The 18988-nt window shown below is 49.8% G+C and overlaps 1 protein-coding gene across 2 annotated transcripts in view; it reads left to right on the forward strand.

The window, feature by feature from the left end:
- Positions 1–18988, forward strand: part of ADGRA2 (adhesion G protein-coupled receptor A2) — a 115448-nt gene that overhangs the window by 77942 nt on the left and 18518 nt on the right. For both annotated transcript variants that reach the window (XM_035139199.2, XM_060268607.1), the window contains exons 5-8: positions 1033–1104; positions 2818–2981; positions 4727–4940; positions 7031–7195. In XM_035139199.2, coding sequence (XP_034995090.2) covers positions 1033–1104; positions 2818–2981; positions 4727–4940; positions 7031–7195 — 615 coding nt within the window. The remainder of the gene's footprint in view (positions 1–1032; positions 1105–2817; positions 2982–4726; positions 4941–7030; positions 7196–18988) is intronic.

Genomic DNA, 18988 nt, shown 5'->3' on the forward strand with positions numbered 1-18988 from the left:
TCTAGGAATACGAGTTGCTGGGAATCCCAGGTGGGGTGAGTGCTGCTGTGCTCAGGTCCTGCTCCTGGGCTTCCCACAGACATCTGGTTGGCCACTGTGAGAACAGGATGGTGGACTAGGTGGGCCTTTCGCCTGAACCAATGGGGCTGTTCTTCGGTTCTTGACTCTTTGGTTACATTGAGCCAGACAATACTGAATTGCTGCTTATGAAGAGGCCTTCCTTTCAAAGAGGGTGGTGAGCAGCAATCCAAGTGATAAAACACACATTATGACTCAAAGCAACTTACTATTATAAAAGCATTATAATACAAAATTTAGCAAATATATAAAAAATGAATTAAAAAACATTAATTAATAAGAAGCATTCATCTTGCAATAGCATAAAAAGAACAAATCCTATCCCACCGCACTAAAAAGGAACACCAATGCATGCTTGGATATAATCATACCCTGTGACTCAGTCAAGCCCCAAATGTTTGGGTGAACAGGAATGCCTTGGGCGTTCAAAACTGGTAATGAAGGCGGCAGTTTTGGAAGAACATTTTGCAGCCAAGGAGCCACCACTAAAAGGCCCATTCTTATGTTGCCACCTTCTGTAGCTCTGTCAGAAGGGGCACACGAAGAAGGGCCTCAGATGATGAACTCAGGGCCTGGCTAGGCTCATGTGGGGAGAAGCAGTCCCTAGGGTATTAGGTCAAAAACAGCACTTTAACTTGAGTCCGGAAATGAATTGGTAGCCAATGCAGTTATGCTAGAACCGTTGTCGTTTGATCAGTCCTATTCCCAGTCCACAATCTGGACACTAAATTCTGCACTAGCTGCAGTGTCAGAACCGTCTTCAAAGGCAGCCCCACATATAACACATCACAGTAATCTAACCTTGAGGTGAGCAGAGCTAAGCTATCCCTGTCCAGAATATGCAAACACCAACACTGTAACAGAAGTCATGTTCCCATCATGCCATCAAGTGAAAGAGCATGCTTGGCCAACTCTGGCCCACTCAAACGACTTGTTCATTCTCTTCCTCCACAGGAATATGTCAGGGAATATTTTCTCCAGCATCCAAAGTGGGGTCTTTGATGAGCTGCTGTCTCTGAGAGTTCTGTGAGTATTTCCTCTCCTGCATGTTGAAAGAAGGGGCAGGCGGGCAGGAGGCAACTGAGTTTCACCTTAAGCCATTGGTGCTGGGATTGGGTTGAATCTGGCTGGTGGGGCTGAGAGGATGAGAGCACCCCCCTTCCCCATGCAAGATGATGGAACTTCTTGCGGTTGTCTCTGAAGTCACGGGGACATGCCTTCAGCTGCTGCAAGGAGTGGAGCATGGGAGCAGTGGAGCGTGTTGTCTCCACTGTGGTGGGCACTGTGTTGTCATAGATCAGGCATGTCCAAAGTCCGTTTCGGGAGCCTAATCCAGCCGGTCGGTTTAATCTGAACCCCATGGCAGTATATTTCCTGGGGTGAAATCCTAACAACCTCAACTTCTTCAATCCTTAAAAAAAAAGGTTAACAACAAACGTCGGCCCTTTGGTTGGCCCTCATGGCCCTTCACTTCATCAAATCTGGCCCTCTTTGAAAAAGTTTGGACACCACTGTCATAGCTGGTTGCTCAGCTTTCCTGGGAAGCAGAATCAGCCCTATTGATGGTACGATGGTAAACTGATGGGCGCCTATACCCATTTTCATAATGGCAATGGAGGCGCTAGCTAGGAGAAAGCGGCACATGTCTAAAATGTTGCAAATACAACATGGGGGGGGGGAAGAGAATTCTTCATATCCATTTTGTTGTTATTATTTAAATCTTATGCCACTTAGAGTTGGCTTCCAGGCAGTTTACAAAATATAAAAACCTGAAAAACAGAATAATTGCAACATAAACAACTTACCGGGACCCAGGTGGCGCTGTGGGTTAAACTACAGAGTCTAGGGCTTGCTGATCAGAAGGTCAGCGGTTCGAATCCCTGCAACGGGGTGAGCTCCCGTTGCTTGGTCCCAGCTCCTGCCCACCTAGCAGTTCGAAAGCACATCAAAGTGCAAGTAGATAAATAGGAACCGCTACAGCGGGAAGGTAAACGGCGTTTCTGTGCGCTGCTCTGGTTCGCCAGAAGCAGCTTTGTCATGCTGGCCACATGACCCGGAAGCTGTCTGCGGACAAACGCTGGCTCCCTCGGCCTATAGAGCGAGATGAGCGCCGCAACCCTAGAGTCGGTCACGACTGGACCTGATGGTCAGGGGCCCCTTTACCTTTACCTTTAAACAACTTACCAGGAAGGAGAGAGACAAGAGGGTTCAGCAGCCGATGTGTGGGCACCGATGGCAGTGCCAGGTTAGGTGCTCCTGCCAAAACTGGAAGGGCTTCCTCCCAGGTGCAGCACAACAAAATGGGTACTTGCCATTTCTTAGAGGCATTTATCAACTCCAAAGTAGGGAAGGGGTGGGGAGAAATCACAGTTCATGCTTCACAAACTAAAACACAAGCCAAAACGCAGCTTCCCTTCAAGGTTCACACCTCTCAAAAGTTTGTGATGCAGTTCTCCAATCCCGCCCCCAAATGCCCCCAAAAACATTCGTCAAAGAAAAGTGTGCGCACACCCGCAAATTCTGGTTGGACCAGGTTGGAAATCTGAAAGCAGAAAAGGCCACCCACCTGTGTGGAGTAAACTCTTCTACCTCAAAGATTGGATTCTAGGCCTTTCCAAGGGAGGAGTTAGGAGAGCAGAGCTCTTTACATAGGCCTCCTCTTGTTGTCTTCTACAACCCCTTTCTCCGCACAACAATTCTGCTTAATCCCAACGTGTGGCTCTGTTCCTTCACTTCCAGTGACTTTGCCACCGAATACCTGACGTGCGACTGCAACATGCGCTGGGTCCCAGCCTGGTCCAAAAACCGCTCCCTCCAGATCTCCGACAAGACGCTGTGCATCTACCCTGGCAGCCTGCACGGGAAGCTGCTACGCAACATCCGGGAAAGCCAGATGCGCTGCGGTGAGGCACCCGACTGGACGGGCAGGGTGTGTTTATTTACTAGTGGGACCAGCAGGCTCTTGTTCCAGCTAGCCAGCCACGTCGTCTTGCAGAACACACCATCCTGTTTTCCTTCCAACCCTGAAAACGGGCAGCATCCTGCCGTCACAGAGCAAGCTCAGTTCATGATCAGTCCTTATTGGGGCACTTTGGACACCTTAGGCCATAGGTCGGCAACGTCCAGCCCATGGGCCGGATGCAGCCCATGAAGGCCGTTTATCCAGCCCACGGGCTGCCCGTGAACCGAGCCGCCTGCTCGGCAAGTCCCCAATGCGCTGTGCTAAACCGGTGAAGCGCGGTGCGGGGACTCGCCGAGCGGCGCTGGAAATTGCGTCTGTGCCTGCGCCTGAGTTTGCTATTGGTATAAGTCAGGGATGGGGAACCTATGGCCCTTCAGATGGTGTCGGACTACATCTCCCATCATGCCTCATTGCTGAGCATGCTAGATGGGACACATGGGAGTTGGAGTCCAGTTGCATCTGGAGGATCCAAGGTTCCCCAGGCCTAGTACACATGAACACACACTTAGCCCCAAGAGGTTTTCAAAGCAGCTTACCAAAGTCCTCACCATAAAAATCACATTCAAGGCTAATATCAGGAGCAGAAAAACCCTGGGGCACACATCCCTTGGGCCTCCCTGGTTGCTGTCCCTTTGGCATGAGCTTTTGGTGACTGCCAGAGGCATACCTAGGCTCCCATGCGCCCTTGGCAAGGAGCTGCATTGGTGGCTCCAAAGCTGGGAAAGACCATGAACCAGAAACTCTAGAAGTTTGCTTTCCGTCCCCTTTCATGCTCTTTCAAGGACCAGAGGCATCCAGAGACAGCTGTGTGCCTAGCCCAGCTGCCCACAGCAGGGCAGGAGTAACCCATGGAACCCATGGATAGGTGGGTGGGCTCCTAGCCGCTGCAAGCCAGCGTGGAGAGGCAAAATCTTTGTGCCCACTTGGGCATTTGGGGGGTGGCAACCTGTCCAACCTCTGGTACGCCCCGGTGACTGCCTTCCAAACAGCAACTTCTTCTCAGGCCCTCTGGGGCAAGGGAATGGGGCTGAGCAACTGGAAATCTCTCAGCCCTCAATGGAAGCAAGTCTGCTATTCTTGCTGCTTCTCTGCTGAGTTTCAGGGAGGGGGCAACTTGAAACTTACGTAGCAAAGTCCCCTGATGTCTGCCTCGCAGTCTTATGGTGGTAGTAGTGGGGAACATGAATGCCCATTCAGGCCCGACTGTATGTATTCTGGAATTGAACTGCATGGGCACTGGGTTGGGGATTGTGTGGAGAATCCAGCAGCATGGTAACAATCAGCTTTTTAAAAATCTAGTCCTTAAAAGTGTGGGATAGAGCTTTGAAAGCAAATGGGTGGTACTCAGAGACGAAGCCCAGAAGAGCTGAAGAACAGAATTTCCCAATAGCCAAATATTTGAGCTGCAGTGCCTTACCTTGCTCTCTATAGCTGACAGAAGCAGAAGGAAATTTGCTCAATCTATGGAATTATAATCGGTTGCCTAAATAAGCTTTCCTTTATGTAAACTTCTGGTTATCATTTTTCCACCTTAAGTGCAAGACATAACTGTGTTAGAGGCCCCTGTATGCAAGTTGGCGTCTTTGCGTGGCAGGGCCTGGGACCGTCCGTCTTGGTCTCAGCACCCTTCCCTCCCTCCCTCCCTCCCTACACCACCTGAGTGGGATCTCGCTCTCCCTTCCACAGAAGGGACCCCAGAGCTGCACACCCACCTGTTGATCCCCTCCTTGCGGCAAGTGGTCTTCCAAGGTGATCGCCTCCCTTTCCAGTGCACAGCCACCTACCTGGACAACAGCACACACATTTTGTGGTACCACAACCGTGCCTTGGTGCAGGGGGATGAACGGAACGGGGTCATCCTGGAGGAGAGCCTCGTCCACGACTGCACCTTCATCACGAGGTACTGGGGCTTTGCTGCCTTGGGCTGAGGGGAAAGGGAGAAACTTCACGTCTGCACCATACAGTTAAAAACACATGGCTCCCCCACAAGCATCATGGGACCTGTAGTTTGTGGAAGCGTGCTGGGAATTGCAGCTCTATTGAGAGCTGAGCTGTAGTTCCCAAAGTTCCTTGGGAAGGATACAGATGAGGACAAATGAGCAGTTGACAGGTTGCATGGAAGTCTAATCCCATCCAAAGTTAGACAGGTAACAGGCAAATATCAAGTGAGAATATTCTCAGTCGCAGCACCTCATTTTTTGGGTATCACTCCCCAGGGAGACACAGGGCCAGATTTAAGTTTGATGAGGCCCTAAACTACTGAAGGTAATGGGGCCCTTTATATGTCCAGCTGTCCTTTGCCAACAACAAATTGTCACTGTTTTTTGTGTTGAATATATGCTATATGGTAATTTATGGACCTAATGGGTATCTAAAGCCATTTGCACATAACAAATAGGAGCCTACACAACACAAAACACTGTTGCTGTATGTAGGTTTTATTTTGTTTTGTTTGTTTTTTATCTTATATTTTGGAAATGTACATCCAGGTGTTTTTTTTCTTTAAATTTTTTTGGGGCCCCCAAGAGAGTGGGGCCCTAAGCTACAGCTTGTTTAGCTTATACGTAAATCCGGCACCGGGGAGACCCCCTTGCTACCAACATTGTTATCTTTTTTGTGCCAGGTAAATCCTCTTTTATTTTTAACCAAATAAAAAATCTCCCAAGCTTTTGAAAATATTCTGAATTGTAGTGTTGGAAGGGACCTGCAACAGAGGAATCACAGCTAATCACACTATTTTAACATGTTGTTGTTTCCAGAAGGGTTAGGGTAATGTGTTTGTCTCTTGCAGCAGAGAAAAGACTTCACCATTTGCAACAAATACGTTTGCTGTGAAAAAGTTTGTCGCTTATAACAAAGAAAAAAGCAATCAAAAGGGTTCTTGAGGCACCTGAGAGCACCTGAGAGACTTGCTAACAAATTTATCATGGCACAAGCTTCATGAAGTATAGTCTAGTGTCCACTCTATCAGATGCAATGATTCATGGGCTTGAGTCCATGGAAAGCTGTGCCACAATAAATTTGTTAATCTTTAAGAGGGATGGACAAATCTCTCAGTTTCTAACATTCCCAGTCTTAAATTCAGTTCTCCACATTTCTACAACTATTTGTGACTTTAAAAAAAATCCTCATGGAAATTTGTCAGCATATTAGTGTGAATTTCTCCTAATAAAACATTTTTGTATGTAGTTTTGACTAATTTCAGCAAGCAATATCCCCTAATATCATGCATTTTTGTATGTTATTTTCAATCATATATATTAATTTTCATGCATACTTTACCCCAGTATATGCATTTTTTACTACCTTACTTGACTGGAGAGCTGCACTGAAAAAATTGGAGAAGTGCAAGTCTCAAAGGATGACTGTGTTTTCAGTACACACATTGTTTCAGTGTTTCAGAAAACACAAATACTGTAGCTTTGGCTTTAAATGCAAACTGAATTGAGTTTCTCTCCCATCCCTATTCTTTAAGGAGCCGCCGCAATACATTTTGACTGAATTTATATGCCATTTTTTAATTCCTGTATCTTGATATATTTATTTTCTTGTATCAAGCTGCATTGTTTCAGTTCCATATGCTTGTGTTTTATTGCAGACTAAGTTAGACTGTATTCAGACAGCACTTAATTCTGTTTTCCTGTGGTTTTCTCACCTGATAATTTCCATATTTTATGTGATCTTTCACATGATGTAAAAGCTGTTCCTGAAAACCTAGTGGAATCTAGAAGACGTTTAGCACTCATTTCTGTGTTAATTGTTTCCAGAAAAAAAATCAATTTGCAACCTTGTTAACCCATGGTTTTACTTACCAAGCAAAGCTAAATTATATTAATTATACTAAGCCTTTTGAATTCCCAAGTCACGTTACAGCTTTTTAGCATCCCTCATTTTTGAAATTTGAAAGTTGCAAGATCCCTCATACCTGTCCCCTAAAAGCTATCAACCAGCCAGTCTTGTATGGTTTCTAAAAGCCCTGTCTGTCCCTAGCGAGCTTATCCTGTCCAACATCCATGTCTCAGCCAGCGGCGAATGGGAGTGCACCATCTCCACGGCACAGGGCAACGTTAGCAAGAAGGTCGAAATAGTTGTGCTGGAGACGTCGGCCTCATACTGCCCATCTGAGCGCGTCACCAACAACCGTGGAGACTTCAGGTAGGAGAGTATATGGGGATCTGGACCAGAGAGGGCCTTGGAATGGCAGGGCCTGAGTTAAGACTTGGAACGAGCCAGGCTGATATGTGGCGAACGCAGTTCCATGAGACTGTGTGTAGGAAACACCAGCTTCCATTGGTGGTATTTCTAATTACAGGTAGGTAGCTGTGTTGGTCTGCTGTAGTTGAAACAAAATAAAAAAATTCCTTCCAGTAGCAGCTCAGAGACCAACTAAGTTTGTCATTGGTATGAGCTTTCGTGTGCATGCATACTTCTTCAGATACACTGAAACAGAAGTCACCAGACCCTTATATATAGTGAGGGGGTGGGGAGGGGTATTACTCAGAAGGGTGGTGGGAATGGGTGATTGGCTGATAGGAGTGGTAAACCTGTTGACGACTGTTAACGATTGCAATTGCAGGAAAAAGCAAGGGGTGAGATGGCATAAGAAAGCTTTATCATGTATAATGAGATAAGAATCCAATGTCTCTATTCAGACCTGGTCTCTCCATGGTTTTAAGTTTGGTAATGAGTTGCAATTCAACAACTTCACTTTCCAGTCTATTTCTGAAATTCTTTTGTACTAAAACAGCTACTTTGAGATCTTGTATAGAATGTCCTGGGAGACTGAAGTGTTCTCCTATTGGTTTCTCTGTCTTGTGATTCCTGATGTCAAATTTATGTCCATTTACCCTTTGGCATAGGGTTTGGCCTGTTTGTCCAATGTAGAGAGCTGAAGGGCACTGTTGGCATTTGATGGCATACACAATGTTAGAAGATGAGCAGTTACATAGTCCTGAGATGGTATGTTTGATGTTGTTGGGGCCAGTAATGGTGTTGTCCAGGTGTATGTGGCAGCAAAGTTGGCACCTGGGTTTATTGCAGGCTCTGGGAGCAGTGTCCATGTTAAGTCTATTATTGTGGGTGAGGAGTTGTTTAAGATTGGGTGGCTGTCTGTAGTCAATGAAAGGTCTTCCTCCCAGAGCTTGAGAAAGAGAACTGCCATTGTCTAGGAGAGGTTGTAGATCTCTGATGATGCATTGTACTGTTTTAGCTTGGGAGCTGTATGTGATTACTCGTGGTGTTCTGTTATTTTCTTTTTTGGGTCTGTCTTGCAGCAAGTTCTCTCTGGGTATCGGTCTGGCTCTGTTGATCTGTTCTTTAGCTTCATCGGGCGGATATTTTAGTTCTAAAAAGGTTTGCTGGAGATCTCTTAGGTGAGAGTCTCTGTAGAGTTGGAACAGATGCGGCTGTTTTTAAGTCAAGTTTCTAGACCTCATGATTGCATGATGGACGAAAGAAGGGATGCGCTAAATCAAAAGAATCAAATGTGGAGAACTGATATCTCATCTGGTGTGTTTGCATGGTGGCCGAGGCACGTGCCAGGGCTGATGTGGTCCCAGGTACCATTGCAGGGGGTGTGTGGGGATCTTTTCTAACTCTATATAATGTAGGGCTATGTAATGAGCCCTGTTTTAGGAAACTTTCAAAAGAAGAATGAAAGTTGTGGCTGAATGACAAACAGGCTTACTATTATGATCCCAACCTCTGAAATACCAGTCTGGTTCCTAGAAGCTAGCAGTATTGCCATTACCTACAAGCTAGAACATCGCCCTTCTGTAATGCACAAGGGGTATTATGGCAGGGTGATTTCCTAGGCTGCAAGCAGGAACTGCTTAAATTAATCATGCTGGGCTTTCTCTCGTCTGCCCTCTCCTGTCTTCCTGGTGGAGTTGCAAGGAAAGCCAGCGTAACAAAAAATAATAATAGGGTAACTTTAAAAAGTCTTTGTTTCTTGCTTGATGCATTGGACTTGCTGGGGAAAGGGGCGGGGGGAGTCATTGTTTTGTTTATTTCTTGCTGTGCCAACCACATCAGAAAAGAGCTGGGAATCCCTTCTGTAGAAGCACAAGAAGCTGCCTTATAGGAGTCAGGCTGTCCGCCTATCTATCTCAGTATTGTCTACACAGACTGGCAGAGGCTCTCAAGGGTTTCTGGCAAGAAACTCTCCCATTCCTGCCTGGGGGTTGGATCTGGGACGGTCTGCATTCAAGGCAGCTGCTCTGCCGCTTAGCTGCAGCTTTTCCCTACCCATTCCAATGCTTGCCAGGTGGACTTCCACAGATGTGCTGGCTGTTGGCAGGGATGGGAGAATTCATTTGCTCTTTGCCATCTGTTATGTACTGAGCTGAATCCTAGAACAATAGGATTCAGAAACAGCGGGAGCTACCCAATCCAACTCCAGGTGGAAGTGAATCCGCAACCTGATTGGCCTGCTGGAGCAGCCAATCAGGCGGCTGGCAGAAGTGAATCTGCTACCTGATTGGCCTGTAGGAGCAGCCAATCAGGCTGCAGGCAGAAGTCAATCCACAATATAATTGGCCCACAGGTGTAGCCCTGAAGCAGCCAATCACGCAAGGCCCATTGTGTAAATAATGTATATAAGCAGATGGTTTTGGGAAAAGAGCCATTCTTCTTCTCCTCTTCTCCTTGATGACTATGAGCTGAATAAAGAGCATGAAATTCACTCTCGACTCCGAGTACATTTCACTGGCGACGAGGATGGGATCCTGCTGAGCTGACCGCCACCACGCACTGCACCGCAGCACCGCCACCTGCTGCACCGCTGCATCGCACCGTGCATCCAGGCTTCAGCTCCAGGACCCAAGGAACCCAGAATGGCAACCGACAGCAGCTTCTCGCCAATCAAACCAGCATCAGGAGACTGGGAAGGGTACGCCGCCCGTTTCAACTTCCTCCTGCAAGCGAAAGAAGTCACCAACGATGCCATGAAGAGGGCGACATTCTTCAGCGTCTGTGGAGAGGAGACGTTTGAAATCGCCCGGGCTCTCCTTGCACCTAGAGATGTCGCTACCGTCTCTTACAAAACAATAATGGAACGTCTGAAGGAGCACTTCTCACCACAGCCCTCGGTGGTAGCTTGCCGAAATGCCTTCTACGCAAAGCGGCAAGCCCCGGGGGAAACCATAACTGGGTTTGTGACCTCCCTCCGCCAAGCCGCCCGGCTATGCAACTTCTCAGAGTTGGAGAACATGCTTCGTGACCGCCTCGTCGGTGGCCTGAGGGACAAGATGTTGCAACGACGCCTCTACGCCAAAAAAGACCTCACGTTCCAGATTGCTCTGGAGGAAGCCCTGGCAACCGAAGCCGCCGAGAGGTCAACGCAAGAGGCACGACCGGCCCCGCCATCCCAACCGAGGGTCTACCACGAAGACCTCACCGACGAATCCGAATCTGACAGGGAGGAAGTACACCGAGTACAGCGGCGCACTCAAGCAGCACACACACCACAGCAGCCTCGACGAGAAGGAGGGAACTGTGCAAGCTGCGGGGAGAACCACGAGAGGAGGACCTGTCGTTTCCGCAACGCAGAGTGCAGGCAGTGCAGAAAATTGGGACACATCGCCCGGGTGTGTCGGGCTCGACTCACCCGTCGACAAGCATCAGATGACCGACCCAGGAGCCCCAGGTCACACGGCACCATGCACCAAGGCAACTCGACGGAGATCACGGACTACCAGGTATTCCAGTTGCCCCATCCCAGCACAGAGAAAATTTATATAGAGGTACAGATAGAGGGAGCCCCATGCCGCATGGAGCTGGACACGGGTTCAACTCTATCCATAATCTCGGCCCGAACATTAAGGGAACTGTGCCCTAATGGGGGTCCCAAACTAAGGCCGGCCCCATTCACCCTCCGGGACTTCCAGAAACGTAAGGTCCCTACAATGGGGGTGGGGACCTTCAGGGTGCAATATCGAGGGCGAAAGCAACAATTGGACTTGCTGGTAGTTAAGGGCCCCTACGTTAGCTTACTGGGACTGGCATGGTTTGGACCTCTGGGGCTAGCCGTTACCGGGGTGAACCGCACTAGCTTACAAGTGGACGTGGACGCCATATGCAAAGAGTTTCCAGGGGTTTTCGATGGGGCATTGGGACGATATACAGGACCCCCCATTGCCCTACAGCTAGACCCCGCTGTACGACCCATCAGGCACAAGGCCCGCCGGGTCCCGTTCGCCCTGAAACCCCGCATAGACGAGGAATTGGACCGACTCGTGGAGCAAGGAGTGCTGGAGCCGGTGCCCAACGCCCCCTGGGAAACTCCAATTGTCACACCCGTCAAGCCTAACGGTTCGGTCCGCATCTGTGCAGACTACAAATGCACCATAAACAAGGCTCTCACAGCCCATGCATACCCAGTGCCAGTGGTCAGCCATGTCCTCGCCACCCTGGCTGGGTCAAAAATCTTTGGCAAACTGGACTTGGCCCAAGCGTATCAACAGTTGCCTGTGGACGAAGCCACAGCAGAGGCTCAGACGATTGTGACGCACAGAGGGGCATTCAGAGTAAAGCGGCTGCAATTTGGCGTTAGCGTGGCACCAGGCATATTCCAGAATCTAATGGACTCTCTCCTTAAAGGGATTCCTGGCGTCACCCCCTTCTTCGATGATGTACTGATCGCCGGGCCCACACCAGAGGAATTTGAGGACCGCCTCCGCTCCGTCCTGCACCGTTTCCAGACGGCGGGCCTCAAGGTGAAGCGGGAAAAGTGTTTACTGGGAGTGCCGCAGGTGGACTTTCTGGGATTTAAGGTGGACGCAGAAGGGGTCCATCCAACCGGTGACAAGGTACGGGCCATTTGTGAGGCCCCAGCGCCCAAGAGCAAGCCCGAACTTCAGTCATTCTTGGGACTATTGAACTTTTACCATGCCTTTCTTCCGCATAAGGCAGCGGTAGCGGAGCCCCTACACAGACTCCTAGATAAAAGGGCCCCTTGGGTGTGGGGCCAGCGACAAAGGGCCGCATTCCAGGCAGTCAAGGACTTGCTCGTCTCGAACTCGGTCTTGGCACACTTCGACGAGAGGCTGCCAGTGGTGCTGGCATGCGACGCCTCTCCCTATGGCATCGGCGCTGTCCTGGGACACCAACTCCCGGATGGAAGAGAGGTGCCGGTGGCATACTTCTCCCAGACGCTTGCTGCAGCCGAACGAAACTACTCACAGATTGACAAGGAGGGTTTGGCAATCGTGAAGGGCGTAAAAAAATTCCATGATTTCTTGTACGGGCGGCCCTTTACCATAGTGACTGACCACAAGCCGTTGCTTGGCCTGTTTGCCCCCGAGAAGCAGACCCCCCAAGTGTTGTCTCCACGTGTCCTCAGGTGGTCAATTTTCCTTGCCGGCTACCAGTATGCACTAATCCACCGCCCTGGGAAGGCGATGGGCCACGCAGACGCCCTCAGCAGGCTACCACTACCAGAAACAGGCCCCGACCCAGCGCCTGCGCAAGAGGTTATGACCCTGGAGCTGCTTCCCGACCGACCCATTCAGGCACAAGAAGTTGCGCACCATTCCACAAAAGATAGGGTCATCTCCCGGGTCCTGGACTGGGTGTGGCGAGGATGGCCCAGCAGCAGCCCCGGGCCAGAATTCGCTGGCTACACAAACCGCAAACATGAACTGTCGGCCCACAAGGGGTGCCTGTTATGGGGAAGCAGGGTTGTTGTTCCCCAGCCCCTCCGCAAAAGGGTCCTCACAGCCCTACACGAGACACACCCAGGGGTAGTGAGGATGAAGGCCCTTGCCAGGAGTTATGTGTGGTGGCCGGGGATTGACAGAGAGATAGAGGCCTGGGTCCAACACTGCCAGACCTGCCAAGAATCCCGCCCGGATCCCCCAAGGGCCCCAGTCCAGCCCTGGGAGTCCGCCCGACATCCATGGTCACGCTTGCACGTGGACTTCGCTGGCCCCTTCCAGGGAAAAACATTCTTCATAGTGGTGGATTCCTACACCAAATGGCTGGAGGTTGCACTGGTACCGTCCACTTCTACGGCGGCAGCCATCCGGGTACTACGTAAGCTTTTTGCAACCCACGGGCTCCCTGACACCCTCGTCTCGGACAATGGAACCGCATTCACGTCAGAGGAGTTCCAGACCTTCACAGCGCAGAACGCCATCGCCACATCCGCTCAGCACCATTCCACCCTGCCACCAATGGCCAAGCGGAGCGCATGGTGCGGACCACCAAGGACAGCCTCCGCCGCATGACACAAGGGGACTGGGAATACCGCCTTGCCGCATTTCTTCTAGCACAGCACAGCACCCCAAGCACAACGACGGGCCGGAGCCCAGCTGAACTACTAATGGGCCGGCGCCTTGCAACTAGACTGGACCGACTTCACCCCGACAGAGCTCAGGATGAGGTAGTGGTGGGGAAAGGCAGGAACCCCCGGACATTTGTGGCCCAGGACGCAGTGTACGCAAAGAATTTTGGGGCAGGCCCAGCATGGGTACCCGCCACAGTCACCAAGGTGACCGGTCCCGTGTCGTACGAGGTACTAACGGAAGGGGGGCAATGTTGGCGCCGCCACTGCGACCAGCTACGGCGACGATTCCCAGGAGGAACCTGGGAGGAGAGCGGGACAGAGGGGTCCCAAGGGGACAGCAGGGCAGTGAGGCCTGTAGAGCGAGAGGGGTGGGCAGGGGAAGCAGAAGCAGTAGGCACAGAGGGGCGCCCCGAGGCTGGAAGGACACCGGAACCAGAGCCACAACCTAGTGGTTCAGTGGCGCCAGACCAGACAGCCCCGGCACAGCCAGCAGCCTCGGAACACGAGCCAGAACCAGAACCCCTGACCAAGGAACACCCCAGGCCACAACGCACACGGAGGCGGCCAGCAGACCTTGGGGACTACGAATGCAACTTCCCGGGCAGGACTGGAACTTAGAGGGGAGGGGTGTTATGTACTGAGCTGAATCCTAGAACAATAGGATTCAGAAACAGCGGGAGCTACCCAATCCAACTCCAGGTGGAAGTGAATCCGCAACCTGATTGGCCTGCTGGAGCAGCCAATCAGGCGGCTGGCAGAAGTGAATCTGCTACCTGATTGGCCTGTAGGAGCAGCCAATCAGGCTGCAGGCAGAAGTCAATCCACAATATAATTGGCCCACAGGTGTAGCCCTGAAGCAGCCAATCACGCAAGGCCCATTGTGTAAATAATGTATATAAGCAGATGGTTTTGGGAAAAGAGCCATTCTTCTTCTCCTCTTCTCCTTGATGACTATGAGCTGAATAAAGAGCATGAAATTCACTCTCGACTCCGAGTACATTTCACCATCCCTGCTGTCTCTTGGCCCCGTAGGGTCCCATGTCTCCAGCTCCCTTTGAGCAGGAGGGTTCGGCTAGGGGGCGGGCAGCCCTCGGATCCCTGATCCCTGCTCTCTCAGAGCCCCTCTTGCACAGAGGAGAGGAGAGGGAGGGGATGGGCTTGAGGGTCTCTCTGGCAACCGGGATCTGGGAATGATTAAGGGCCCGCTGCGAGGGAGGCTGTCCGAGAAAGGCCCGGCTCTGGCAGCGCAGACAGGCTCCAGAAGCAGAGGTGTTGGAATTTCTCTGGCAAGAGAAAAAAGGCTTATGGAGCCCGCTGTAACCTTGGCAGGGTCTTGATGGAATATAAATTACTGCGCAGTCAATGTGGCTTAAATTAACAGCGGGCCTGTCTTCTCTCCCTCCGCCCCCCCTCCATCCCGGCCCCTTCCACCTCCGCACTCTGCATGAGCAGGATATGGCCTGGGGTTAGAGGCAAGGAAGAGCAGCACCCAAACTCCCTGATTCTTCCAGTGTGTGACACAAATGCAACACCCTAGTAAACCACAGAAGAGCTTTGCAGTGCATTTGGAAGGGGTGGGGGAGAGCAGAGGGATGGAAAGAGACTGATTAAATCCCAGAATGGATGAGAAATGGTTTAGATATCCTCCTTGTTTGGTCCTCTTTTGCCTGGGACCAAAAAAGAGCTTGAAGGACCAAAGCAGATGAGATGGCAGAGACCTGAGATTGCATCCCCTGCCCAGAAATCTTGGAGAAGTCCAGCAGGGAGCAGAAATTCCCTCAATTTCCACGTTCTTCAGATGTCAGAAATGTAAATCACACAAGCCATTATGAGCAGTATCCACCATTGGAGGGTTTTTTTTAGTCTGGAAACGTAACCGTAAATAATAGTGTTATTTACTGCATTTTTTTCACGTTTCTCTTCTGTTGACGTTCATTGAAATCAATTACAGTGGTACCTCTACTTACAAATAACTCTACTTACGAATTTTTCTACTTACGAATAGAGCTCCATCCGCCATATTGGATGCGGTTTAGATAGGATTTTTTCTACTTACAATTTTTTTGATAGGGTTGCTTCGACTTACAATTTTTTTCTCCCAATACATTCCTATGGGATTCGACTTACATTTTTTTTCTACTTACGAATGTGCGTTCGGAACGCATTAAATTCGTAAGTAGAGGTACCACTGTACATCACTTTTAGCCATTGCAGATAGTGAGGTGAAGAAGTTTTAGCGGAAGCTGAACTGTAGTGGAAGGCAAACAGAGATGATTGCAACAAACACAGGATGAGATACAAGCCACTGCCTCTTTCCATTCCTGCTCCTGCCTCTGGTATTTCCTAATCGAATGTAGCTAATGAGAGGAGATAGAGACCACGGTGATGGTGGAGGAGGGCATAAACATTTTTGCAGCCCACTCCTTACATTTAAAGCACACATCAAGCATACTGCTCCGCCCTAAAAAAAAATCCTAGGAACAGTAGTTTGCTAAGGGTGCTGGAACTACGGTACAGTTCCCATGATTCTTTAGGAGACGTCACACGCGTCAGAGTTTTGGTGTGTACACAGCCTAGGGTTCTCCTGGGTTGAGCTTGCTTTCGACTGCATAAGCCAGTTTTGTTCTGGGGCAAAAGGCTGCAAGAACCAAAGGAGGAACTGGGTTTGTCTTTGCAGGGGCAGCCCAAGGGGTGTGCTGTATCATGTCTGCGTCTGGTGGGGGGGAGGGAGCCATGTGACAGCCTTATGCCTTCATCCAGCTGTTCCCTCCGGCATGGGAGGGAGAGTGCATAGGAAGACTCTTGCAAGCCAGATGTTGAAGCAGCTGGACCAAGCAGAGAGTTCCAGGGAGGCAAATAAATTACTCCATAAAACGTTTGGCATCAGACATTTTTTCTTCTCTGTTTCAAACCCTGTGGCACAGCATGAAAGTTTCCCCCTCCATCGTGGGGCCTCATCCTATTTAGAGACACAACCCCCCATCCCTTTCCCTGTTCTCCCAACCCCACCCTCTCATTCAGTTACAGGCAGCGGGAGTCTCCTTCCTTGATGCTCACTGGCTTGCAATGCCCCCATTCTTCCCTTCATTTGCTCTGTGTGATATTTATCAGGGAGCAGCCTGATCAGTATTTTTATTCCATATGCGGACGAGGAGAAGCAGGAAGGAGAATCCCTGCCATAGGAAGCTGCCTTATATCAGACCATTGGTCCAACTAGCTCAGTACACTGACTGGCAGTAGCTCTCCAGGGATTTCTCTCAGCTAAACCTGGAGATGCCAGAGACTTAATCTGGGACCTTCTGCATATAGCATAGAGCTATAGCCCTCCCTTATATGTGGGAGATTCAGGGCAATCGCACAGAACTTTCTTGTGGAATTGATGATGGTGATGGTGATGATAAATAAGCATTGCTGCCAAGTTCCGGCCTGAGAAATAAGGGACTGGACCGGAAGTAGCAGACCGGAAGTATCGCTGCCGCCATTTTGGAACTGGGCAGAGCCATAGCTGCCAAGTTTTCCCTTTTCTCGCGAGGAAGCCTATTCAGCATAAGGGAAAATCCCTTAAAAAAAGGGATAACTTGGCAGCTATGAGCGGAGCATGCTCAGAAGCTACTTTTGATGCTGCTCTGCCCTGTTCCAAAATGGCCGCCACACCAGAAGTCACGCTGCAGCCATTTTGGAACTGGGCAAAGCAGCATCAAAAGTCGCTTCTGGGCATGCTCCGCCCAGTTCCAAAATGGCCGCCGCGCCAGAATAAACCGGGGAAAAAACAAAAAAATCCGTTTTTTCGGCTGGGAACAGCTGGAAAAACGGGGGTTTCCTGGGGAATACGGGAGACTTGGCAGCTATGTAATAAGTCACTTTTTCACAAAGGTAAACAGAAGATGTCTTACAGGAACAAACATCAAAATCAAGTATAAATGCAAGAGTAGAAACAACCTTAAACACTCCAAGTTAATATTTATAAAAGAGGAGATCCAACTCAAGGCACCCCCTTAAAGGAATAAAGAAAGAAAAGCAAACGGTGAAAGTCAAAAGCTTGGGCAAAATAATTTTGCCTGTCACCTTAAAGCAGATAGTGATGGCACCTGCCGTGCCTCCCTAGGGAGAGCATTCCCCACCAGGGAGCCACCACTAAGGAGACCCTTCCTTGTGTGGCAACCGCACCTCCCTTGCTGCTTGTGCGTGTGAGTTTTGTGTAGCACCCACAGGTTGACTTTCTCAACGAATAGGGCATCCCATATTAATTTCCCTATTTAATCTGGATTTGCTGTTTCACATGGAAAATCCGGTACAGAAAAAAAGCCTGTGGAGATGGTAAATATGGTTCAGAAGGGTAGTGGTTAATATGGGGTGGCGGCATGAAGGGGACCTCATGGAGCTGTGGGCAAAAGCATTCCTGTATGAGCAGCACAGAATCCACAACTAACTGGCTGTGTGGAAAGGTCCTCAGACTGTGGATGGGGGAAGTGTGCAGTTGAACACATCTCCCATAAAGAGCCAACAGCTGCCAACTATCCTACACATGGAAAGGTAATGTGGAGAGGGAGAAGGACCTGTAGCTCGTTCTCTTGTCCCCACTCACCCCAGATGTTGAATTATTATTTTAAAATTCAGGGGAGCATTCAAACAGAGGGCTGTACTTCTCATAGGCATCTGGTTGGCCAGTGAAAAGGACTAGTTGGGCCTTTGGTCAAATCCAGCAGGGTTCTGCTTCCGGTGCCCTCCAGATGTTCTGGACATCCACTCACATCAGCCCCGGCCGGCATTGCCAATGGTCAGGAATAACAGGAGTTGCAGTCTAGTGGGGCCTGGAAAACATCAGGTTGGAAAAAAGGCTACCCTGAACCCATTGGTACCCAGCTAATCCCCTCTGCCCTCCTGGTCTCCCAACCGTCAAGCCCTTCCCCATCTCTGCTGTCGTCTCATGCTCCCTTCAACTCCTCCCGTGCAATCTCCTCCTGCCTCCCCTCCAAACAAGTCGCCAGATGGGGCTCCCATTACAGAAGCACTCCCTCCAAATGGCCACCTTGTCAGTTTGCATTTCTTGGTACAGAAAGTATTGGTCTGACATGTAGATATCTTTCCTATTCTACTTAATTCAAGAGGGTTCTGGAAGTTTCCCTTGTGAAAGAAACAAGCAGAAGGTCCCTGGTGTTTGGGTTATTCCTTCAGAGAAGCTGAGTACAGCTGGCTTAAACTAGTTCTGTTACCTCTTTTTGTCAAGGTCATGCTGACTATATAGTGGTACCTCGGGTTACGTACCTGATTCGTTCCGGTGTGCAGTACGTAACCCAAAAATTACGAAACCGAACAACAGTGAAAGTGTGCTTCTGTGCATGTGCGAACTGCGCAGAATGCTTCTGCGCATGCACACACGGCAAACCCGGAAGTAAACGTTTCGGGTCCGCCGAGTACGTTACCCGAAAAGTTCGCGACCCAAACTGTACATAACCCGAGGTACGACTGCAATAGTAAGGCCAGAAGGAGCCTGGATTTCACTTTCTCTTGCTATCTCTTTTCCTTCTGGTGTGGTGTTCTGTACATAGTATGCTTAGTGTTAAGGCTTAGACTTATAAGTTACTGTAAGTTTAAGTTAAGTCTGCTGCAACTGGATTTCTTATGGACAGGGCCAATCCTGAATGTATTGGATTTGTGACCGT

The sequence above is a fragment of the Zootoca vivipara genome, chromosome 15 (genome assembly GCF_963506605.1).
Source record: "Zootoca vivipara chromosome 15, rZooViv1.1, whole genome shotgun sequence".
In the NCBI taxonomy this organism is placed as follows: domain Eukaryota; kingdom Metazoa; phylum Chordata; class Lepidosauria; order Squamata; family Lacertidae; genus Zootoca; species Zootoca vivipara.